This window comes from Sylvia atricapilla, chromosome 8 (assembly GCF_009819655.1).
Source record: "Sylvia atricapilla isolate bSylAtr1 chromosome 8, bSylAtr1.pri, whole genome shotgun sequence".
In the NCBI taxonomy this organism is placed as follows: domain Eukaryota; kingdom Metazoa; phylum Chordata; class Aves; order Passeriformes; family Sylviidae; genus Sylvia; species Sylvia atricapilla.
In genome coordinates, this window is record NC_089147.1 from 32,508,213 (window position 1) to 32,534,045 (window position 25,833).

The window sequence follows — 25,833 nt, forward strand, 5'->3', positions numbered from 1 at the left end:
CCCTTCGAAAAAGTCCCTCTTCATCTTTCTTGTTGGCTCCTTCAAGTCTTGGATGGCCACAATTAGGTCACCCCAAAATCCAGAACTTTCCCTACCTCTAATTACCATACAGATCTCATTGAGCATTTGCTTCTGCAAGGACACCATGAAAGAGTTCAGGAATATCAGTGCTAAAATGTGGCATATCAATAATTTCCACCTGAATTGGACACCAAGCCTTGGCTGCCCAACTGGCAAGGAGGGCTCAAATATCCAAGGTCTCCCTTTCAGACATGACCCTTCTTCCTATGGAGATGCCAGAGGCCTTGTTATCCTCTTTGCCCCATCCCTGGATGTGTCCAAGCCCAGGCTGGAGGAGGCTTGGAGCAGCTTGGGGTAGTGGAAGGTGTCCCTGCTCATGGCAGGAGGTGAAACAAGATGGTTTTTAAGATCCCTTCCAACTCAAACCAGTCTGGGTTTCTGTGCTTCTTTTCCTTTCATAAATCTGTGCTTCCCTTAGGGCCTTACTGCAAACAACCCTTGTTACTCTCATTGTCTGCTGCTGTACAGATCCCATCAGCTCCCTGCCTTCCAGCACATCTGTGATGCATCTGTTCCAACAAGAACTCCAGATGTCCCGAGCACATGGATCTCACCACGCTGCTGCAGTTTTCAAGACTTCAAGCATTAGTACAAAAATCTGCATAGTTGGTCTTGGTCTGCTTGCTTGGCTGGTCTAATCAGAGTAAAATCTTATATCCCGAGTTACCTCTTCCTTGTTTTCTACCTGAAGTTAATCAAATTCTGCCCTATCTCTGTGTTTTCTCCACAGAAGATGAATTCCCTCAAATGACTCATTCGTCCAAACCATTCATTCTTCAGGTTCCCTCCAGACTTCTAACCATAAATGCCATTTTGGCTGAAGTGAAATTCGTCTGAAACAGCAGCTATTAAAAGGAGACATGAAACTCCATGAAAACCCTGGAGGCACTGCTATGCAGGCTATTCTCCTCCTGCTCCTCATCCTGTTGTATTTGGGACAAAAGACTTCAGTGGGAACATACCACATGTAATCTTTAAGCTACATCAAGCTGGCCAATAATTTGCATGGCAACTTTACAGAGCTGAGAAAGGGTAATTAAGGTTGTAAAAGACCTTTAATATCCCCAAATCCAGCCGACAGCCCAGCACCACTGCTGTCACCACTAGCCCATGTCCTCAGGTGCCACATCCACATGTTTTTTGAACACTTCTAGGGATGGAGACTCCACCACCTCTCTGAATAGCCCATTCCAATGCTTGACCACACTCTCCATGCAGAAATTTTCCTTAATTTCCAATTTGAGCCTCCCATGGCACAAGTTGAGGCCATTTCCTCTCATCCTATCTCCAGATTCCTGAGGGGAGTGATCGACCCCATCTGGTTCTACCTTCCTTTCAGAGAGTTAAAGAGCAATAAGGTGTCTCCTCAGACCACAAGGTGACTCTCTCCTCAGCAGCCTCACTGATTTTTGGGAACTCATTAACAGCAGTTTTGAAGATCCCACAGGTAACTCTCATTCCAGAGTGTCCCACACCCAACACTTCTCACAATTCACCAGGAAAATATTTCCACCAGACAAATCTTGGACTAAACAGATTCCAAGCTGTAGTTCCCAGTTCTCCGCTGGGTAGGTCACACAAAGGCAGCATTTTGAGGTTTGAACCCAAGTCCTCTGTGCCAAACCAGCCCATTTCTCTAGGAACAGGGGCTCAGAGAACCAGTACAGGCAGCAGCTCCAAAATTGTTCTTCTCCACCTGAAATGATATTTAAATTCTGCCACAGATAACATTTCCCCCATGCTCTTACCGGGAAGAAACACAATATTTCATGCAGGATCCAATAACGATGCAATCAATTTTAACTGATTCTGCTCTGAGTAGGCATAAATATTTCTCATAAAGGAAGTTAGGATAATTGATTGATTTAGATTAATAGAGAGAAAGTGAACTGTGTTACAAACAGCTGGGAATTAATTTTGTCCTTGCAAACATGAAACAACACCAAAGGTCTCTCAGCCTCCAAGTACATACAAATCAGAAAGGAAGAGGAGTTTTTCAAAGAGGGCAAAAAGATCCACTCAGCACAGCAGGGATTTAGAAGCTGGAGCACCAACAATTTCCTACTGCCATAGTAATGGCCTGTCAACTTTAAGTTCCAGACACAGCTCTTGATTTCAGCTGCAAAAATGTTCATTCCTGTAGACATGCTCTTGCTATGACTTCAAAGTCCAAGTTCTTATTTTTGTTTTCCACATCAAAATTATTATTTTAACATCAAAAAAGTGCCACATCTTTTTTTTTTTTTTTTTTTTTTTTTCCTCTTTTGGGTATTCAGTTGTTAATTGAATGACCACAGCTGAGGGCCTGCTAACCAGAACCTGCTAACCAGAACCAGGAGTTTTACATGAACATGGCTGGAGATGAGCTCCTGACAGTGTCTTGTCAGGAAGCCAACACTCTTCAGTACACTGTTGTTCCTTTCCTGATGACTGGGAAGTTCTTCCTCAAGCACCCACAGAAGATGCACCCTCAAACCTCATCTGACCTTCAGCACAGCCTGGATTGCTTCGTGGTCAGGAAGAGCATCTCAAAGGAGTGACCTACGGAGGCTTTGAGAAGAGGCCAAAAGATAAAGGAATGTGGCAACACCTGTGCTGCAAATTCTTGGAACAGAGCATCCATCCCATGCTGCTTCCTGAGCAGAGCAAGCCCCAGTAATTCTTCACTTTACTGTTTCCTAATAGCTGGAAATCCGTCTGTGCTCAAAATAAACTCCATGGAAGGCTCCTAAAGAGGCTGATTGACATGGGGATCACATAAACGTTAATGCACTGGAAGGCATTTGAAAGATTCCTCTGTCAGCGAGAGGAAAATCCACTGCTGCCTTTGGAAGAGCCCCAAATCTGACAGAACCCCCAAACCTCTGTCCCTCTGGCTGATGCAGTACCAAGGGATGACACCTCACAACTGATGGAAGAAAAGGGGTAAGAGCCTTCTGCAGGGTCAGCACATCAAACACAGACACATCCTGGGGTGTAACGACATGGAAACATGCTGGCTCCAAGAAAGCCATTCCCACTCAGGCACAGGACCTTGGAAGTGCCATCAGATGCTGTGAAAGCACCAGTCCAGCATTTAACATTTTTACAATAAACCCAAAACCAAACCAAACAAGGACCCCAGTGGAAACCATTAAGAAAAAAAAAATAAAATAAAACAAAAACAATCCCACACCTCATGTGTTTTCCCAAGATAAACATTCTGTGCCACTGTTTGCAGCTCATCCATCACACCCACTGACTGTCCTGCCTGCTTCCTCTGGATTTGCCAACTCCTGCCCAGGACACCCTGGCAGACAGCCCCTGGATCAGAGCAGGGATCAGACCAGGCTGTTTGGTTCCTCTTTCCCATCAGCTGTAACACCACTGGAAATTACTGACTGCAATTAGTGGTTTCTGGGAATAGATGAGATGAAGCAAGGCCTCACCATGGGGGAATGGTGACACCTGCTAAGGTTGCCATGATGTTCTTCACAGAAAAATAAAAAAACAAAAAACAAACAAACAAAACAAAACAAAACAAAACCCCCCAAAAAACAAAACAAAACAAAACCACACACACACACAAAAAAAAAAAAAAAAAAAAAAAAAAAAAAAAAAGTGTTGGGGGGGCAATTAAATTTGTCTCATCAAAAGACTAAGACATGGTTTTCATTAATTTTAAGGTTCCACAGACACGGAACTCTCAAGAGAGAAATCAACCAAAAAAACGCCAAAATAATTTGATCAGGCAAAGCAAAGCAAATGTTCAAGCAAAGAGAAGCCATTGAACACTAACAGAGATCCTAGAATCATAGCTTTGAATTGGAAAAATCCTTAAAGCCCATCCAGTGCCACCCCCTGCCATGGGCAGGGACACCTCCCACTGTCCCAGGCTGCTCCAAGCCCCAAAGTCCAGCCTGGCCTTGGGCACTGCCAGGGATCCAGGGGCAGCCACAGCTGCTCTGGGCACCCTGTGCCAGGGCCTGCCCACCCTGCCAGGGAACAATTCCTGCCCAATATCCCATCCAGCCCTGCCCTCTGGCACTGGGAAACCATTCCCCGTTGTCCTGGCACTCCATCCCTCATCTCAAGCCCCTCTCCACCTTTCCTGGCAGCACCTTTGAGTACTGGAAGGCCACAGCTGGGTCGCCCCAAAGCTTCTCCTCTCCAGGCTGAGCAGCCCCAGCTGTCCCAGCCTTTCCTCCCAGCAGAGCTGCTCCATCCCTCTGCTCATCCTGGAGCCTCCCCAGCCTCTCTCCAGCAGCTCCAGGTCCCTCCTGTGCTGGGCCCCAGGGCTGGGGCAGCTCTGCAGGTGGGCTCTCGCAACCGTGAGACAGAGGGAAAGTTGGTAATATCAGAGAAACAAAAGAACTGAGGAGAAACCTGTGACTGACCAGGTCAAGCCCTTGCAAGCAGCTCTAAGATCCTCCACTGTTATGTTTCCTAGACAGCCAAAAACCAGAGCTGGTGTAGCAGAACACTTCTGTCCAAAGGACAGAAAGGTCAGAAGCACTGAGTATAAAAACATCCATTTTCCAGCAGGAAGAGGTGATTTAAGCCGCAAGATGCTGCTGAAACCCTGGTTACTGACACTGAAGCAGAGGACATGCCAAACCAGTGTAACAGTTCTGTGCCTCTGGTCCCAGCACGTGGATGTCTCCTGGAAGAGCCAAGAGTGCTCAGATCCCTTGGCAACAGTCCTGAAACAGGGAAAGCAAACACTGTGCCATTCTTTAATCCCAGTAAATACACACATCATTTGGATCCTGATCCCAGGAAAAGCAATGCGAACGGACAGAGGAGACCAAATGCATGCTACAGGAGTATAATGCACTTATTAACATGGGACAATGGGGAAAAAAGTACATAAAATTGGTTATTTGTAATGAAATTACAAGCCTGGAGAGCAGAGGGAATGCAACTTCCCAAATTTCAATATCCATGGCCTCGTATCACGTAAGCTGATTATGAAACTATGAAAATAAACTGGATGAACATTAAATAGATTAAGAGTGAGTGAGCTGAGGTCTCAAAATGCAACCAGGAAGAAATCCCTGCATCAGCCATGTGTAAATACTCAGATCCAGGTCTGGGAATGGTTTGGAAATGCAGTGTCCTGACTGGGAAGGCTCTGTACATCACCAAGATGCTGTGGAGCCCCTCTTTCCTTTAGAGATGAAAAGAGTTGCAGGCTCTGAGCGCACTCAGGGCAAATACAGAGGTTCATGCCAGGCCCAGTTTTCCTGCAGTACCTCCCTGCCATCCCTGCTGGAGGTGAGACATTGTCCAGGAGCACTGACACAGGCTGGAGGTGTATAACCATGGGATAACGAGGCATTAGCAGAGCAATGGGGGAGCACTGCATGGTCCTGGGGGCCAAAAATCAGAAAGTCTAATTAATCTGAGTCCTTGGAGAGGAGTCCAGCCCAATATCCTAGAACCTTTGATTTAATCAGAAACGCTCTAAAACTCCTTTTTTTTCTGTTCCATCAAGCAGAGACTGAGGAATGAGACGCCCAGACTGGTGCTGCCTTGAGGCCCCAGGGCAAAACCTGCTTTCACTGGAGAGAACAGCAGCTCAGCAAGCCTGGATTCCCACCACGGGAAGAAGGCAGGCAAGTTTTCTTTCAGAAGGGGGATATTTTCCTTTAAAGATGGGATACTTCCTTTACAAGTCAAATATATTCTTTCAGAAGTGGGATATTTAACTTTCCAAGTGCTGTATCAACTGCGGGGTGGGACCGTTCATTAATAATGATGGTGACGACTGGGGAAAATAAACACCGTGAGGTTACAGCCACTTGATCATTTATTCAGCACTTTTCCTTCTGCACTTCTCAGGCTCATCCCTGCACCCACCTAACAGCAAGGTTTGTCTTTTGGCTGGAGCTGGAAGTTCTGCTCCCCTAAGTCCCCCCGATGGCTTTGATGGGATGAGGCAGGGAATGGTGAGAGGCTTAGCTCGACTCACAGCTTTTTCTTTCTCCTCCATTTCTGGGTTTAACCTCACAGACAGCACTCACAATCCCAAAATTAGCCCAACTTCTAAAACTCAGAATGCACAGAGCTACTCCATGGATGCTCGTTATTCTTAAAGGCTAATTAGAGCTAATAAAAATAATATCCAAATGTTCAGGGCTCTGCCTGGCTGCTGAATGAGAAAGATGGTGCAAATCAGTACTGAAGGGAGAGGAAATGTGTGGTTTTAATGTATTTTAATGTTTACTAATCCAGCAGAGACATCTGACACCCACCAGGCATGTTTTCAGATAGCTGAAAATTAACAGAGATCATGCCACTAATTATAAAAACAATTAAATGAAACCAAGGCAGCACATTTTAATTAAAGAATCTTCCCTTTTGTTGGTTCTTTTTTTTTTAATCTATGCCATGTCATATTTCAACAGTAAAAAAAAAATCCCAACCCAAAGCTCCAAGGTGCTGTCAGTTGGGTGAAATTGCCCTTGAAAAAAAGCAGCCACCGTTTCCCATCTGTCTGCAGAATAAAGAATTAATGAAAGGAAACCCTCAGTCAATTTAAAAATAATGAGCCATCAATATGGAGCTGCTTCAGCTCTATCAAGCTGAATTAACAGCTCATGGTTTATTTTATTTTTGCTTCTGTTTCCTCTCTTTTTTAATGCTGTTGATACTACAGGGCAAAAAGTCCTACATTTCACACTTCCCAACCACCCAATTCCTTGTCTGGTTATAAACAGGTAAAATTTACTAACTTCAGCTGGGAATAACCTTACTAAACCATGAGTACAACTTCCCAGCACCTTTTTTTTCGACACCTGAATTCCAAGCAGGCATCAACCATGCCAAAGACTCGTGCAGAATCTGGCACGAGCAAAGGAAGTGCCCGGAACATCTGGCTTACATGGGATAATTCTAACTGTAGGGATAATTCTAACAATACCCCAAGTAAAAACAACTTAAACTCCCCCAGGTGATGGAGGGAACAGTTCCCTGAGCACCCTGGGTTCCAGGGAAGCACAACAATCATCCAGAACAGGCTGGGAGCCCACAGAAGGTGTCTTTAGTCCTGTCACCCCATGCTGAAGTTTGCATGAGCACTGCACTACCCCAGCAGGCAGAGCCCCATGCAAAGCTATTTATATACAATTTTATCACCTATTTCTCCTCTCCTCCTCCACGTTGACCCAGTGAGGCCCAACAAAGTTCATATATTTCGATTTAATGATGAAAAACACGTCCTGCCAGTCCACCTCCTGTGCTGGCATTTACTGGTGCTCAGGAGCTGCTTGTAATCTTGTATTCTAACCACTATCAATTATCATAAAAAGGTTGAAGTCTTCACCTGCTGTTTGATAAATAATGCATGAGAGAGCTTAACAACAGGCAAGAAATAGCACTGCCAGATCTTTAACACTTAATATTCAACCAGCCCTGGTCCCTAGGGACCTGAACAAAAAGCCCATGCTCTAGGGGCAGAGCCTGGGCAAAGAAAGGTGCTTTACAAGGGCCTTTTACAGAGTTTCACAGATCCAAACCTGTGGTTTGCCTGAGATGTTGTTAATAAAATAACTGGAATAGCAGGAAGCTGTTTGAACTAGTATCATAAGGCATTTAAAGGGGGGGAAAATAACAACTTGATAACCTGGGAGCTCTGCAAGAACACTGGTTAAACAAGGAGGTATTCCCCCATCTTAATAATTCTATGAATTCTATGATTCTAGGAATTCTTCTTATGGAAGTAAGTATTTCATTCTACTGTTACCAAGCTTTTTTCTTTAATTTGTTGTTTTTTTTTTTTTTTTTTTTAAATCCTCTTTAATTTTTTTTTAGAGACAGCATCATCCTTCAGGCCCACCCTCAAGCTACACTACTGAAGAAAAGCAGCATATCCTTCCCTTTCAGCTCCTCTCAGCCAGAGATCTTTAAAAACCAGAGCCCCCTGTGGGAAAGGTGGAAGGAATGAACACCCGTGGTGACAACACACCTTCAGGAGAAATGGTTTCTCACTGCTGAGATTAATTAAGTGCCTGGAGGGGCTTCAGCAGGAGCATAAATGCTGAACAAAAGCATGAAACCAACCCCATATGGTCACTTAACTAATTTAACACGTTTAAAAACATCATGAGTTGATACTGATGGGATTTGAAAGGGTTTTAATAACCCAGGGCAGTCCCTCAGCATCTCATGGCAGGTGGAGGGGAAGCAGGAAATCCCTCCCAAAAGCCTGGAGCAAGCTGAGGAGGGTGAGCTCATCAGCCTGTGCATCCCCAGCAAAGAACTCCCCTGTCCTGCTGCACACACACACACAGGGAAATGCAGACCATAGTATTCCCAGGATGGAAAAATCCAGCGGAACACAGCTGAATGTTGGGGAATCCACAAGATCTTTTTTTTTTGTTTGTTTTTTAGAGCTTTGCTTTTACAAGAGAAGTGGGAGAAATTAACTGCACTCCTTCATGGCCAAGGGAAGGCGAGGGTTGCAAGGACATTCCTGTTGGAGACATGGATGCTGACAGCCCACTGGGGGTGTGGGGTCTCACAGAGGAATGGGCTCTGTGGGCTAACAGGCTTAATGTATAGTCTAAAAAGGTCAAGGGTGAAAAACAAACACCAGAAAATTCCTTTAGCAAATAAGTAGCAACAAATGGGCTTTCACTTACCCAAGTTAGAAAGCCAAATGAAAAACCAAACCTTTTTTTTTTTTTTCCCCACAAAAAAACCCAAGGGGAAGAACATGAGTGCGTAGAAAATTACACCATAAACATCAACCATTTGGTGACACCTTCCTTCCTTCCTTCCTTCCTTCCTTCCTTCCTTCCTTCCTTCCTTCCTTGGGAAATTTCTTACTATCTGACAAGATATAGTTCACAAAAAACCTCATTCTAATCCTAAAAGAGAGATAATTCAAATTTTGCCTCAAATTAGTTGCTAAAGGATCTGGAAGTACAGATGTGCTTCTTGTTCTGATACAGAAACCACATCATGGAGTGATCTGGGTTGGAAAGGACACTCTCTTGTTCCACCCCCTGCCATGGACACCTTTCACTATCTCAGGTTGCTCCAAGCCCCATCCAACCTGGCCTTGGGCACTTCTATGGCTGGGGAGCTCCCCAGGAGACCCAGACAAAGCCAGAAGGGAATTCCCAGGGGTCTCTGATCTGTGGGGCAAGCAGAGACAATTCTGGAAAGGGAAAGAGATAAAAAGTGACCTTTGACAGACAGGAAGAGCAACTCACAGGCCACAAAACTTAGAAAGAAATTAGGACATTCAACAGTTAATTTGAGTGAGGGACCATCATTCCCAAAAGAATGCCCAAAGGGACTCAGTAAGATTTTTGTTTGTAAGAGGAATGAGACACAGAGGTGTTAGCAGAAGGAGCAACCAGGTGAAAAGCACAGATCATCAATTCTGGAAGAGAACTCTGAGACCATTGAGTTCAGCTGTTAACTCAGCACTGCCAAGGCCACCACTAACCCGTCTCCTCAAGTGTCACATCCACTGGATGTGGGCTGTGACATCCTTCCAGGGTTGAGTGGATTTGCCACTGCCCTGGTGAGCTGTGCCAGGGCTGGACAATGCTTCCAGGGAGGAATTTTCCCAACACCCAGGCTCAACACTGGCACAGCTTGAGGCCATTTCCCCTTGTCCTGTCCCTGCTCCCTCTGCAGCTGCCCCCTCATGTCAGGGAGCGATGGATGGGCCTCCCTCAGCTTTCTTCTCCTCATCAGACTTGAGGAAAATTCACGAGAAACCCCAGAGAGGGCAGAAACAGCCCATGGGCCAGCATTGCTGGGGGAAATACTGGAAAGACCTTGGATGCATCAAACAGAGGGTGTGGAGCTGCATGTGAGGGGAAACAGGATCAGTAACAAAAAACAAAAAGAAAAATAAAAGGAGAAGAAACAAAAAACTATCAAAACACACAGACAAACTTGAAAAGTGAGCTGGTTCTCCCTGCTGCTGCTTTCCTCAGGGATGCCCTTTCTAAAAACTATTAATTCCTCGCATGGATGATAATTTGTCACAGAACGGCTCTTTTAAACTTCATCCTGTTGTCAAAGTGACAAAATAATAGGCCCAACACGAATGCTCAGCAGTGCATTTCAGAAGCAACATGTGCCAGGTTTTTCATTGGGCTCGTAAACCATCCTGAGAAATAAAATTTCATGCCTGGTAGTAGCAACGTATAATTATTCTTCTGAAAAGAACTAATATATATTTGGGCAAAAAGTCAGTAAAATATTCATAGATCATGGAATGGTTTGGGTTCGAAAAAAACAGAAAGCTGATTTAGTTCCATTCTCCTGCCATGTGCAGGGACACCTCCCACTGTCCCAGGCTGCTCCAAGCCCCAAAGTCCAGCCTGGCCTTGGGCACTGCCAGGGATCCAGGGGCAGCCACAGCTGCTCTGGGCACCCTGTGCCAGGGCCTGCCCACCCTGCCAGGGAACAATTCTGGCCCAATATCCCATCCAGCCCTGCCCTCTGGCACTGGGAAGCCATTCCCTGTGTCCTGTCCCTCCAGCCCTTGTCCCCAGTCCCTCTCCAGCTCTCCTGGAGCCCCTTTAGGCCCTGGCAGGGCTCTGAGCTCTCCCTGGAGCCTTCTCCTCTCCAGGTGAGCACCCCCAGCTCTCCCAGCCTGGCTCCAGAGCAGAGGGGTCCCAGCCCTTGGAGCATCTCCATGACCTCCCCAGCCTCTCTCCAGCAGCTCCAGGTCCCTCCTGTGCTGGGCCCCAGGGCTGGGGCAGCTCTGCAGGTGGGCTCTCACCTGAGCCCAGGGGCAGAGTCCCCCCTGCCCTGCTGCCCACGCTGGGGCTCAGCCCAGGGCTCGGGGGGTTCTGGGTCCCAGCTCTCACCCCCAGCACCCCCAGCTCCTTCTCCAGTGGCTGCTCCATCCCCACTCTGGATCAATCCCAGGGGTTGCCCTGGTCTCATTGTAGCATCAGCACGTGGCCTGGTTAAACCTCCTGAGATTCTTGCCCTTCCAGACCACAACTCCCCCAAACATCTCCAGAAAAAAAAAGCTTATCATAAGGAGAAAATGATCCTTAGGATTGGGATAATGATATAACTCGGAGATAGCCAGAAGGTCCAGCCAGACCTAATGATTTATTTTAATCAGGCCCTGTGTTCCTAAACAATTGTGTCAATAGGATAAAAATGTGGAATAGCAGAGTAATGATGAAAAATGATGGCTGAATAAAGGAGGAAAAATTTCTCAGACCCATGGAGCAGAACATTTGGCTTGATTAGCATGACTTTGAAAATCTAAAAGGATACAAGGAGCTTTCACAGGAGACTGTGTAACAAAATAAACCAACAAATGTAATTGATGTTTGAGCCAAGCAGGGCTTTGAAATCCATCATTTATTGAATTATTTTACTGTTCCAAGCACTCTGCTGTTCAAAACAAGCAATAACTTAAGTGTGAGTCTTATTAGCGATTCAAAGTTGGAATAAAGAGAAAAAATCTGATGTTTTGGAGCAATCTGCTCAAAAACACAGTGAATATCAGGGAGAAACATATAATCCATGAATTGCTAAGCAGTTATCCACCATTTTAAAATTAAAACAAAATTAGTGCATTTAAAGGAAGCTGGGACATGACCACTATAAAACCATTTTCCTCCATGTTTTCCCCTTCCCCTCCCTCTCTTTTGGATAAGGGTTTGAAGGGTTATGAAAACACTGAGGACAGCTCATTACTCACCTGGTCCAGATCCGTGCTCTCAGTGCCACATCCAGACACATGTTGAAGAATGGGAAATGCAAAGCCATACCTGCTCACCCAGGTGTGAAAAGGGACTGGGGTTATATCATCACTTTAAATGAAAATTTAGGTGAGGTTTCCTTGGAAGGAAGTAATTTTTCAAGAGTATGCCTTGCTTAAAGAAAGCATCTCAGAAAAATAATGGGAATTTTGTCCTGGGGGACAGACTTCCCAAGATTCTCCCAATGGGACACAGGATCCTGGGATGGCTGAGGGTGAAGGGAGCTCAGTGGGGCACCTGGTGCCACCTCCGTGCTCCAGCAGGGCCATCCCAGAGCACAGGGCACAGCATTGTGTTCAGATGGGTTTGGAATATCCCCACAGGGGAGAACCCACAGCCTCTCTGGGCATGGACCAGGCTCTGCTCCAGGATCCCAGCAATGGCACCAGAGGAATGGGCAGGAACTCATGCCCAGGAAATTCCATCTGGACATGAGGACAAACTTCTTCCCTGTGCAGGTGCCACAATGACTCAGATTCTCACTTTTTGGATCTTCTATAGATTCTTTTTATCCCTGTTGTGCTCCAGAGGGAAGCAGGGAGGGGCCCACCCTGTGCCTGGACACCACCCTTTGCATCCTGCTCCCTGGGCACTGCCACGGGACTTGTGTGCAAACCTTCCCTCTTCCAGCACCTCCACAGCCCTTTGGCACCACAGGCTCCCATTTTTGGTGTAGTTTTGTCCATTTTAATCAAACACTTCATTTCCCAACAAGGCAAGGTGGGGAATCCCTTTGACAGAGAAGAGACAGAAGGAGAGAAGTTTGGGGGGCCCATCACACTGTTGAATGTGTCTCCTGGTGTTAACTGGACTTGGAAAAGAACTGAGGTGGCTCAAACCACTCACATGGGATTTTGGAAAGAAACTCCTGCCTGTGAGGGTGGGCAGGCCCTGGCACAGGGTGCCCAGAGCAGCTGTGGCTGCCCCTGGATCCCTGGCAGTGCCCAAGGCCAGGCTGGACTTTGGGGCTTGGAGCAGCCTGGGACAGTGGGAGGTGTCCCTGCCCATGGCAGGGTGTGGGACTAGATGGGCTTTGAGGTCCCTTCAAGCCCAAACCAGTCTGGGATTCCTACACAAGACTCAGCTGAACAAAGTTGAATTTTGAGAGCTGAGTTGGCTCAGTAGAGCCCCAGCAGGTCCAAAAAGCTGATTCCAGACTGAGCAGCTCCAGTACCCAAGAAGCAGGAGAGCTGGGAATTTTGGAAAGGGAGCACCTGACCATAGAGCTCACCAGAGCTGAGAGAAGAGGGACAGATGGATTCAGAGCTTCAGGGTAGAAATTCCATAATTTGACAAAGAATTTGCATAAAAGACCATTCCTCAGAAAGGAGCAGATCTGTTTTCTCTGACATCAGTGTCACACCTTTGCTGGGGAAACCTGAGCTCTCAGGATCGGGACAGCTCCGTGGGAGTCATTGCCATGGGACAGCAGACCCAGGCTGACCTTTCCTGGGAGCTGGTTGGAGCAGCCTCCCCCAGACTTTTCAACCCTGCTTTGTGCTCTGTTTACACTCCAAAATTAAAGCAATACCAAAACACTTGGAAAGCACAGCGCAGTTTTGAACAGCAATCCCAGTTCTGAACACCTCCCACTCCCTGGAGCAAAATTGATTTAAAAAAAAAAAAAGCCTAAAAAATGTATCAAAGCCTCCAATTCTTGCACTGCTTTACTGGGACTGTGAAGGAGAAGACAATCAAAGAGCATAGCTACTGAAACGACAGTTGATGTTGCAGATCTATATGGAAGAAATAATTAGGGAAATATGCAGTTCTTTATTGGCAAAGGTAAATAGACACCCTGGGAATAGGAATGGATCACGTCCCATAATTTGAATAATTTATTCTGACTACTCAAACTGTCACAGATGAGCTGTTCAGAAAAAATCCAGTCACTCTGATGAGAATTTCCAGTAAAAAAGGAAATCCCAAAACACACTTTGAAAAGGTCTCGGCATTACAGAGCAAAATCATGATCCACAAAAATTACCCCTGCCTCAAAATGGAGTTAAATTCCTAATTTTTGCCATTGAAACATCACTTTTCTCTCTCATCCTTGAAGGTAATTCAAGGACCTCTCTTCCACCTCTCCCAAGTGCACCAACACCAGGTTAGAATATTTGTCCAGGCAGCTGACAGGACAAAAATGATTAAATATTTCCAACTCGATCCCTGTTTTCTGTCCCTAAGAATTAATCAGTTTCTAAAAGGACAACTTTTCTCTACTGAGAAAAGAAAACTTTTCTCTACTACTCCCACCCTGAATTATTTCCTGCTTTTTGAAACTTTGATTTTATTTTTAAAAGACATAATTTAAAAAAATAACGGCAAGAGGAGAATTGCAGGGATATTTAACAACAGCTCTGCCTAAATCCCAACCACTGCTGATGGGCTGATAAATAGAAGTAGAATAATAAATTGATCGGTCTTACAGCTTCCCCTGTCTTTACACATTTGTCCTGCACGAAAAGCATGAGAATTTAAATCCGTGGCATAAAAACAGCATTAGACACCAAATTGATTCATTACTTCCCAAGGAAATCCTTAAAACCCAAATCTGGAGAACACATCACTTCGGAACAGAAACCAACAAACAGGCTGGAATGAAGCAAAAATAATTTCCATAAATTTCATCCTCTTCTCCCATCTCATGAATTTATAAACTAAATCAAATTGTCAGGAAAGAAGTGATACTTCCTCGTGCACATTTTGATTGAAGCACCTGCAGGCAGAGTCGAGAAGCAACACCTATGAGCCAACTTCTGACATGAAAAATGGGGAAAAAACACAAATAGGAGCTATAAAAAAATAAAAAATATTTCATCTCACAGAAGTAATTTATTAGTTGAGTAAATTATGGAGGAAATTGTGGCCAGTTCTTGGACCAGAGCATTTAGAAAAATAAACCAAGTCAGCTACAGTTGGGTGTCTCTTGATTCCCCAGCACTTGCACCCTGTCAGAGGCTCCCCAGCCCCAGCCATGGGGACAGCAGAGGAAGTCCTATCCCAGAAACTTTCCTGGAATGTTCATTGTCACCAGTGGATTTCAATGGCCCAATTTAACCCCTTTCTCCAAGTCTAATCAGCACACTCCTAAACAGCACAGGAATGCTTTGAACAATCCAGAACTAGAGCCAGCACTTCCCACAGAACCACGGGGTCTGGGTTGGAAAGCAACTCAAAGATGATGTAGTCCCATCTCCCTGCCACGGGCAGGGACACCTCCCACTGTCCCAGGCTGCTCCAAGCCCCAAAGTCCAGCCTGGCCTTGGGCACTGCCAGGGATCCAGGGGCAGCCACAGCTGCTCTGGGCACCCTGTGCCAGGGCCTGCCCACCCTGCCAGGGAACAATCCTGCCCAGTATCCCATCCAGCCCTGCCCTCTGGCACTGGGAAGCCATTCCGCCTTGCCACTCCATCCCTTGGAAAGAGTACCTCCCCATCTTTCTTGTCAACTCCTTCAGGCCCTGGAAGGACAGAACCGAGTCACCCCAAAGCTTCTCCTCTCCAGGCTGAGCAGCCCCAGCTGTCCCAGCCTTTCCTCCCAGCAGAGCTGCTCCATCCCTCTGCTCATCCTGGAGCCTCCCCAGCCTCTCTCCAGCAGCTCCAGGTCCCTCCTGTGCTGGGCCCCAGGGCTGGGGCAGCTCTGCAGGTGGGCTCTCACCTGAGCCCAGGGGCAGAGGGGCAGAGTCCCCCCTGCCCTGCTGCCCACGCTGGGGCTCAGCCCAGGGCTCGGGGGGTTCTGGGTCCCAGCTCTCACCCCCAGCACCCCCAGCTCCTTCTCCTTTTAGGGCACCATCCATAGGAAACCTGCAGGCTCCCAAAGGAGCCCAGGGCTGAGCAGATGGAGCAGCCCCGTGATGTGGCAGGCAGTGTTCAGCCACACGAATCAATACAAATCCACTCCTCCTGTTAGAGTTAACCCAGAACATTCCACAAGGGTAACAACTTCTGACGGAAATTTCTCAGTCTGGCAGCTATTGGATCTAATGGATCACCTCTCTTCCTTCATAAAAGCACAAAGCCAGAATAAACTCCACAGAGCAAGGCCTAATTTGAGCATTTGCTATTGTGGGCTTGGGGTTGATCCAGCTCAGATTTGTACTGCTGCCTAATCTAATGTCTTAGACCTGGGATTAATGAGCACAGAACAGCAGCAGCACCCAGACATTCAGCAAAACACTGCTGAGGCTCATCACTAAAATCACACCATCCACCTCGACTGCTGAGCTGGAATGGCCAGACTGAGCCTAGACCCTCAGCCTACAAGTGGCCAGATTTAATTCCAAGGTTTATTTATTGCCTGAAATACCCCAACTTAAAACTCTACACCACACCACATCTCCATTGCCCGACAAACCACATCCTGGAAGATAAATTTGAAAAGGATGCTCAAAAGCTGGTGAAAAACATTCATGAACACTTTAGGGAGCTGTAAGATTGTCTAAAGATGGGGGGGAAATTTATGTTTGGGCAGAGAGGCATAAAGACAATGGCATGAGCTAGATTAAAAATCAGCTGAAGCACTTCCTCACTGGAAACATTTCACAGGAATGATAACAACATATAGACTAATAATTTAAATTTTTTCCATTATAGAAACCCTACGTAAAACGGTGCACCAAGTAAAAGCAAAATGCAAAGAGTCCGCAAAGTGCCTCTATGGGAAAAAGAAGAAAAATCAAGACAAAATCACAGTTTGGTGTCTTTCCACACAGCAAACTTGGGAAATGGTGTTCTCAGAATCCCCTGAAATGGTAAAACTAAGATGACTTTCCTTCATAAAGCTGATTTTTGAATGATAGGAAGCAATAGGCAAAAGTATTTTTGTTTAAAACTGAAGAGTGAGATGCTCACAAAGGCAATACAAGAAAATGATGGAATCATTTGAGCTGGAAAAGCCCTCCAAGGCTGAAGCACCTTCAAGTCATTAATTCATCCTTATTCCTGAAAGAGGAGGGAAAATTAGGAAATGAACATCGAACCACAGCTCTTACGGAATACATTTCTTGATACACCTGTGCTAGGTCACAGAAACCTTCCAAGCTGATTTTACTGAACAACTTTTCCCCTTAGCCAAAATGCCTGGGATAGCAGGACTCTTCCTTCTTCAGGGCTAATTAGTTCAATTCCTACCTGCCCTGGTGGTCACTGAACGTTTAATTGAGCAATGAATATTCAGAGTCATCACTCAGAGTCATTATGAGCACACCTAAGCCCACCTCTGGAAGAATTTTGTGCCTCTGGGGACATTTTCTTCAATCCCTGTTGATTGTCCCTGAAATCCAAGTGAAATCAATTTGGACCAGCATGGAAATCATCAATGTGCCTCAGCAATCAGGTCCATTCTTCCAGTATTACATATAATAAAACTGAGAATAAATTGGTCCAACAGAGTTAAGGGGAAAAAAACCCCACAGCTTTGTTTCCCGCATTTTTGTGCCCTACTTCTCATGGGAGGTTATGGAAAGGGATTTGTAGCACAGTCACACATCCCCCGTCTCCCCAGGAAATCAGGCTGACAAAAGGTTGCTGCTAAGAGACCAGGAAGATGAAAAGGTGGAAGAATAACACTTTGAACCATCTACAACCATGAAAGCTTCACTTCCTTGTGTCAGACATCCTCAAGGAACATGCAGGAAAGAGAGCAGGAGGTTTGGGAATTTGCTCCTGTTATTCATTAGGGCACTCACACCATCACATGGGAAGCAGGAAGAAAAAAAACCCACCAAAATAAAAGCAAACCACACCAACACTGCCTGAATTTTCTAGGATGGGAAAGATCACAAAGCATTCCTAACTGTGGAAATTTTTTGTTCTGGATGGGGCACCAAGTTCCTATTTGTCTTCACATTAAGGGAATTCACTTTGGTCTGCTTGTTTCCTCTATCCCAGCCTCTGCTTTCTCTTCCAAATTTTAATTTAATCTCTAAACCTTTAAATCTTGCCTTGTAGGAGTCCTTTCCCAAGGGTATACTTTCCATTGAAAAGCCTGCCCAAAGATTCAAAGCCCTTGAGAATTTCAGGCTGCTTATCTGAAGGGAAAAAACAGGAATGACTCCACATGAAGGCCTCCAAAAACTTGAGGCACACAGGCAATGAGAAAGTCTGACCTAGGAATAAGGCTCATTGAGTCTTCAAAACAAGTTATAACTGAGTCTCAAATCCAGTAATTAAATTTAAAAACAAAAAAACCAAGGGCGAAAAGACCTCTGCCTATAAAAACCATTGAGAAAAATTCAGTTTTGCTGTTAATATGATCTGAAATGTTATCACCCAATTCAGCTCAACACAGGGAAAACCATAAAATAATTCATTTATTCCTTAAGAAAGGTCAAGTTCACTCCTTCCAGGATTGCTCACATGAGCACAATTATAATGTAATTTACTACTGTACCTAAATTACTTGATATAGAGAGATATTCATCCCATGGCGGGAAACTGTCAAATATTAACATCTCTGCTCATCTCAATATCTTTAAAGGTCAGGCAGGGTACCTATATACCTGACTGTAAAAACAAGCAACAGTTTTTTTTGGAAAAGGATTTTATTCCGTGAGATTTGCTGGTCTCTGACTTCCTGTGAATTAGGAATGATTTGCCTTAATGTGCCATGGCACAGTGGAACTAAATATCTGTTTAATTTTTGTTTTCTGTTTTATTTTTTAAAAATAAATTATTAATGTTTTTATTTTATTTTTTAAACAGAAAGGATTTTCTGTTTAATTGTGTTGCCAGAACACAATGACCACATGCACTGATGGAATGAAATGTCCCAACCTCAGAAAAGCCATTCCAACGTGAACAACAGACCCTTGGGAGTAACAGGGCTGTGCAAGAACTAAAATCAGAATGAGATTTCACACTTTAAGTGATCTAGAAGCATATTCGTGTAGGTAAGAAGAGAATTAGATGGATTTTTATTTCTGCATCTGTTAGAAATCCCAATATAAAGTTTAGCCACTAGAAATGTAGAACACCATGCGTTCCTTACTAACTTTTATATCACAGACTGAGTTGGGTTGAAAGGGGCCTCAAAGCTCATCTCATTCCAACTCCTTTGCTTTGGGCAGGGACACCTCCCACTGTCCCAGGTTGCTCCAAGCCCTGTTGAGCCTGGCCTTGGACACTTGCAGGGATGGGGAGTCCACAACTTCAACCTCTTCCAAAGGTTTCCACACAAAGTTTTTTGATGGCTGGTTTGGATTTATTTATAACCCATTGCTCTTAGTACAGATTTATTTCAGAATTTCCTACAGATTGAGGAGTAGGGAGGATGAAAGGCTGCGAGAGACGAGCTCTGGCAGCCAAACCCTTCCAGCTGAGGGGGTCATTCCACCAAAACTGAGCAGGCCACAAATGGAACACATCAGGATACAACAGCAGCTTGCCAAGAACCAACACATCCGATTCAAAGAGCATATCCATCTTCACAGCCCTCCTCTGGACACTCCTGACTGCAGGGAAAACCACTCGAGGAGGAGGGAAAAGTGCCTGGTTTTAACAGCCACCCCAGTACCAGAGCTTTTCAGCACATGAGTATATTAAAAATTGGTGTATTGAGAAGTTTTACCCATAAATGCATTTGTCCATCTGACTTTGAGCAACTTCAACGAGGAATTCCTCTCGGAATAACGGCAGAGAGGTTCCACCAGCATGACCTGGCCTTATTCACCATCTCAAGCACCCATATCTGATAAACAACAACCACACACAGCACAAAACCAGGCCCAGCTTGCAAGGTTAAAAAAAAAATAAACTCTAAACACACAGAATAAAAAGCAGGGAGGAGTAGTAACTTACTCTCAGGAGTAACAGCTGATTGTAACAAGGTAAAGCACTTAATCCCATCAGAGTACTCTGCATAAATGCAATCCTCAAACCACACATCAACAATCTTAAGAACTCTATTTTTTGTCCGGGGAATTAAAACACTGGAAAAAAGGGACATTCATTTTCTTTTGAAATTTCCATGACTACAACCAAGCTCTTCCATTTCAGAGGTGTCCATAAACTCATGTTCTTAAACTTAGAGGGAACCAACAAACAACCTTCCAAAAGCCACATGGGAAACCCAGAAGACCACGTTGTTTACACTTCTTTCATGCTGCAGAATAAAATTTCAGCTTTACCCAAACAAAACCAAATACTGACCAGAACTTTGTCCTCTGGTACCATCCCACTGACTTAAGAAAAATTCAGAAGGTCTATTTGCAACAAGGACCTTAAAGACTGGTTATAAATAATTTGTGTTATAAATAATTGTGGGGCACTCACCGTTGCGACTCTCCTCGTCAATGGGAACTATTGTGGCTGGAGGACCTGTTCTGGCCAACTTGCAATCTATAAAGATGAAAAAGCGAGTTATTTCTCATTCTAAAAGTAGGATCTCAAGGGTTTTGTTGTTGGGGTTTTTATTTAAGTCAGCATGTTGATATGCTGAAGGCAAATTTTCCCTTAAATGTGATGCAGGTATGAGCCACAACTGATAGTAAAGTTACACTCACAAGGGTTCAAAATTAGAGCTGTTTGCTCATCCCTTACTCAGAGGAACTTCATAAAGCAAGGGAGGATGTGATGACAAAATATCTCAGGCATGATCCATATTTAAAACACCTGACCAGCAAAAAATGTTTCATGGTTTTTCCTCTTCCTTTGCATATCATGAAAACACACACACCTCGAATCACAGAATCATGGAATGGTTTGGGTTGGAAAGGAACAATAAATCCCATCTCATTCCCTGCCCCTGCCACGGGCAGGGACACCTTCCACCCTTCAGCTTGCTCCAAGGCCCATCCAATCTGATCTTGGGCACTTCCAGGGATCCAGGGGCAGCCACAGCTGCTCTGGGCACCCTGTGCCAGGGCCTGCCCACCCTGCCAGGGAAGGATTGTTGTCACCACGATTCAGTTGGATGGCTACATAATGAATCTGCTTGTGTCTTGCTCTAGAGATCCCACCAGGAATCTCAGTGTCTGTCAGGACACAGGGAATACGATGGTAATTTAACCCAAAGAAATAACAAAAGGAATGATTGAAAGGTATAAATCATAATTAAAGCTTCATAACGGAAACAAACATAATCTGAATTTAATTGCAACAAAAAGGATCTACTTAGTGAATGGAATTTTAATAACTCTAAGGAGAACACAAATGAAAAGCAGACGAGCAATGTTCAGGAAGTCATATTTTGCCATCTTACCCTCATATTGCCAGTCTGGAGTCAAAGGTTTAGAGTCATCAATGGAAGCAGAGCAGAATAACGAAAGAAAATAAGTAAGAGTTTGTTGGTTTACTCAAAAGAGAGGTTCAAAGATATCAAGCAGTACATGCAGAGCTAGCAAATGAGTAAGTGTAGCCTTAAAATACATAAAAGCATGATCACCACATGTGATGACTGTTTTAGGACCAATCAGGTTTTCTACATTAAACAGCAGAAAACCACTACCCCCTTCAAAGCATATGGAAATAACACTTCATTAGGAAGAGCTTTTAATTTTCCAAGAGCCTCATTGACTCAGTGAGAGAAAAAAGTCAATTCTCCTTCCCGGTACACCACACAGGACTATCTGAGATTGCCCATGATTTTATAGACTTTAAGAGGTTCCTCTGTTGCACAGCCCAACCAAACTCCATCTGTGTGGAATGGTACTCTCCAATCAAGTACCGGCCTCGAAACAGGAAAAGAAATACTCAGGTATTACTGGTTTGTTTGGGTATTTTGGGGTGTATTTTTTGTGCAAAAATCCCAACAGAAAATCACCTGTGAATTAAACAGAAGAGCAAGCTGAGGCAAATTCTATTTCCCATCCTACGGTAAAAAATTACACATTTGTTGACTTCAAAGGACCCACACTGCAGCTCATTAGAGCCTCTAATTACCCCAGCAGAGACAAGGCCTATAAGGGGAGGTGAGAATAGTGTAGCATTTCTCAGATCTCTGCTTGGGTGAAGCCCCTAAAGGACACATCTACAGGGATGTGTTTTCCTCCAGCAGCAGCTTTGTGTTGCCCCACCTCCCTGGGTTTGCTGTCACAGAGTCATTGGGGTTGGAAAAGACCTCCAAGATCACCAAGTCCAACCTGTGAGCAAATACCTCCATGCCCACTTCACCATTTCCCAGTGCCTTAGGCGGTCTAAATAAAATTATTAATGCGTGAACTCTCCCTCCCTACTCCTTTCATTCTTATATGGTCTACTTTGATACATAACAATTGAAAATTTTCTGTTTGGTGTGTTGGTTGCTTTTATTTGTTTGTTTCGTTTTAAAGAATTAAATCAACTATTATTTTATTTTAGAGCTTTTTGTTTTGCAGGCATTAACAGAGCAAATAAATCACCTGGAAAACCACATCTTTCATACCATTGTAGTTTCCTACAGGCACATTGTGTGGGAAGATAAGAAAGGTTTGCATTATCTATATGAAATATGGCCTTCTATTTTTTTTCCCCTGCTCTCATTTTTTTCACTGGATACAATAAGCACTCCAGGGCCATAACAAAACCAACTCTAACTTTTTTCTAGGGATGTATGTTATCATTTTCTAGAGGTTCAGGATTTGGGGAACTGAAGGACCCTTCAACAAACTCTTAATTAGGGCAAAGAAGGCCAACAATAGAAACTTTTACTGCAACTTTGTTTTCAGGAATAGCTCTGCTATACCCCGTACAACAGTCACTAGAAAAATCAAAGTAAAACCAAACTAAATACCTAAATAAAAATCTAAAGCAGGGACAATGTTTTAATCTAAAAATTGTATATATCTCACTAAAAGAATAAGCAGGATTTTTTTAAAAAAACACTCCATGAGCTTTTGCCCCCTCTTGGTTTTCAAAATGATATTTTCTCCCTGTTGGGTATACCAGTGAAAGTTTCAGCTAAATAAGGCCAACTGCTAGCTTATGTTCAATACAAAAATATCGAAATTACAAGCCAAATCACATGCTCACATTTACAAGTTTTCCCAAAGTTGGTTTTCCATCAAACACACCTGAATTTCCGGAATGATAAACAAAACATTGTACAGTGCATTTCAAAGAAATGGTCAACATTTAAAAGGAGTGTCCAGCATTCCAATGCGGATTTGGGAGTCTCAGAGAAAAGGCAGGCCTGGCTGGTGAAATTTGGCAATTTGCAGAGGATTTCTTGCGAGTGTGAGCAGGTGAAGCAAGAAAATTTATCATGAGAGAAAATTTAGTGAAAAGAAATTAGAGCAAGAGCCAGAACTATGAGAAAGGAAAAAGCCACCCTAAACAAGTAGGATGGGAGTGGGAAACTTCTGGATCACCCCATGGCACCAATAAGAGCTTTGTGAAGAAGAAAAGTTTTATTGCATACATAAGGGTTTGCAGATTATTTCACATCATTTCACCACGCCAGCGCTACCCAAATCTCCTTTTTCAGACAGTGTCACCTCACCCTGCCCTTCTGCAGGAACAAAGCTGACAAAGGCACAGACTCATCCATCCACATCCATTGCTATGCACTGAACAGATGAATCTAAAACTGCAGTCTGACACAAATTTCCAATTCAGAAACAATAATTTTAATTAAAAACCTCGAAGACAAGCGGCACGCTGTAAAAATACGGGGGTACCTTTTTTTCCCGCTCACAAAATATAATCAATAAGAGGCAACATGGGGTCAAAAAACCCTAAGCTCACTCACTGTGTTGTACAACCAGGCACCAGCCAGAGATAGTGGGAATTGCTGGGGACATGAAAAAAACATGTTTGGACTGAGCCAGGTGCAGAGAAAAGTTATTCCCATCATCAGGAGGATGGAGAGTCTGTCTTGTAAAGATGACAGAAGTCAGAATTTATTTAACTAAGGAAAATTGAAGCTGTCTGGAAATACACTTGGGAAAATCAGCAAGGAGGGAAAAACAAATTCTTAGAGCTAAAGAGCAACTCCTATGAGCAGTGTCCCTTAGGAAATTGTCCTCAGAGATCTTACATTAAGCAGGCTCTGTTTTTAGGAGAATCCCAGAATGTTTGGGCTGGAAGGAACCTTAAAGCCCATCTCATCCCACCCCCTGGCATGGGACACCTCCCACTGTCCCAGGCTGCTCCAAGCCCCAAAGTCCAGCCTGGCCTTGGGCACTGCCAGGGATCCAGGGGCAGCCACAGCTGCTCTGGGCACCCTGTGCCAGGGCCTGCCCACCCTGCCAGGGAACAATTCCTGCCCAGTATCCCATCCAGCCCTGCCCTCTGGCACTGGGAAGCCATTCCCTGTGCCCTGTCCCTCCAGCCCTTGTCCCCAGTCCCTCTCCAGCTCTCCTGGAGCCCCTTTAGGCCCTGGCAGGGCTCTGAGCTCTCCCTGGAGCCTTCTCCTCTCCAGGTGAGCACCCCCAGCTCTCCCAGCCTGGCTCCAGAGGGGCTCCAGCCCTGGAGCATCTCTGTGGCCTCCTCGGGACTTTCTCTAATTCTCTCAATGTTTTTCTCCAGTATTTTGTTTTAATGATCCTCAACAGAAATTATTTCAGCACTCCGTACTAAGACTGCTTTATTCAACATAAACAGGCACAGAATAACTGCAGCCCCAAAGGTGACTTGGGAAGGAAATATTTCCACAAGACTTTAGACCCAAAGAGCAGAAAGGTGCCCCATGTCACTGTGTGGACCTTGGCAGAACTTATTTAGTCAGTATTTTACCTCTTCCAGTTTTACACTGCAGTTTATTACCAGAATGTATTACCAGAACACGCCTCTGATCCAACTTTCTTAACAAAAAAACAAGTTGTCCTTGAAATTCCTGGGCATAATGGAGTAGCTGTTTAAGCCAAATCATGATAAATCAAACACACTTTAAAAAGGAAAAGCATTCCATAAATGAGCTTCCCTCCCAACAGTTTTCATGATGCATTTTATGTTTAAGCAGCAATGCTGGTAAATGGAATCCTGAGGCGGCAGTGCCCCTGCCTCAAACTCCTCACAGAAAAGGCAAATACAACTTACTAAATAAAACAACAAGCTCTGAAGGCTTTGCTAAGACCTTGCAGCAAATCATTTCTGTTCCTGTTGTTAACTTCACTGTTTTCCCTAACAGTGCTTCTCCTCTACCCTTCTTTAATCAAGGGAAGGGGATAAATAAAGCACCTCTCTCCTTGGGAGCAAAGTGAGAACCTCTTTAGCAAACTCTCCATGTAACAGTGTCAAGGCTCAGCTCTACTTGGCTTCTGCTGGCTAATTTTCATTATTTTAATTTCTAATTATTTTTAATGAGATGGCTCAGAGGAAACCCTCAATCACTGTCCTAGGTGAGATGCTCAGCAAGGTCAAACAGCCTGAGCACAGACAAACACAACAACTTGGATAATCAGGTGTTTTCCCAAGAGAGACCTGCTGGATCATCTTCCTGTCACCTTTGAAACCCCTTCAAATCCCCTTCCCATCCAAAATTTCTATTCCTTGGAGAATATTCTTTCCATTCTATTTTTGCTGTTTTACAGCTAAAAGCACAGAGAATCATGTATCAAAATTAAAACAAAGGTTAATGAACGAGCTAATAGCAAACTCCCAGTTGTGCTGAACCAACAGGCAGCACCTAGAGCTCTGCAGACACCTGAGAGGAGAGAGTCTCCAGTGGGAGGTGGCTCTGCCCATGGCAGGGGGGAAATCTGGATCATCCTGAAGGTCCCTTCCCACAACGAGCTGGGGTTTGCCTCAGCCAAAGGTCCCCTCCAACCACCACTGCCCCAGAGCTATGAGGGTTTGCAGTTTCCAGCAGCTCCTGTTCTCCTCCTGAGCTCTTCTCCTCATTGCCACCATCCCAAAGGCCAACTGCATCCTCACAGCCCCTCTGCCAGGGGACTGCCACCTCCCAAGGCACCAGTTCCTTCAAAAAGCGATTTTCCACACGGGTCTCCTGCTCCCAGTCACTGGAGGGACTCTCAGACTCACAGGATGGCTTGAGCTGGAAGGAAATCTTGGGGATCCTCCAGTTCCAACCCCTGCCATGGGCAGGGACACTTTCTGCTGTGGACAACAGGCTAAGGAGTACCTGGAGATACCTGAAC

General features: G+C 44.7%; 1 protein-coding gene across 1 annotated transcript in view; it reads right to left on the bottom strand.

The window, feature by feature from the left end:
- LOC136364585 (protocadherin-15-like) overlaps nucleotides 1–25,833 on the bottom strand; it is a 177,719-nt gene that overhangs the window by 105,287 nt on the left and 46,599 nt on the right. The window contains exon 3 of the mRNA XM_066324539.1: nucleotides 20,090–20,155. Within this exon, the coding sequence (XP_066180636.1) occupies nucleotides 20,090–20,155 (66 nt within the window). The remainder of the gene's footprint in view (nucleotides 1–20,089; nucleotides 20,156–25,833) is intronic.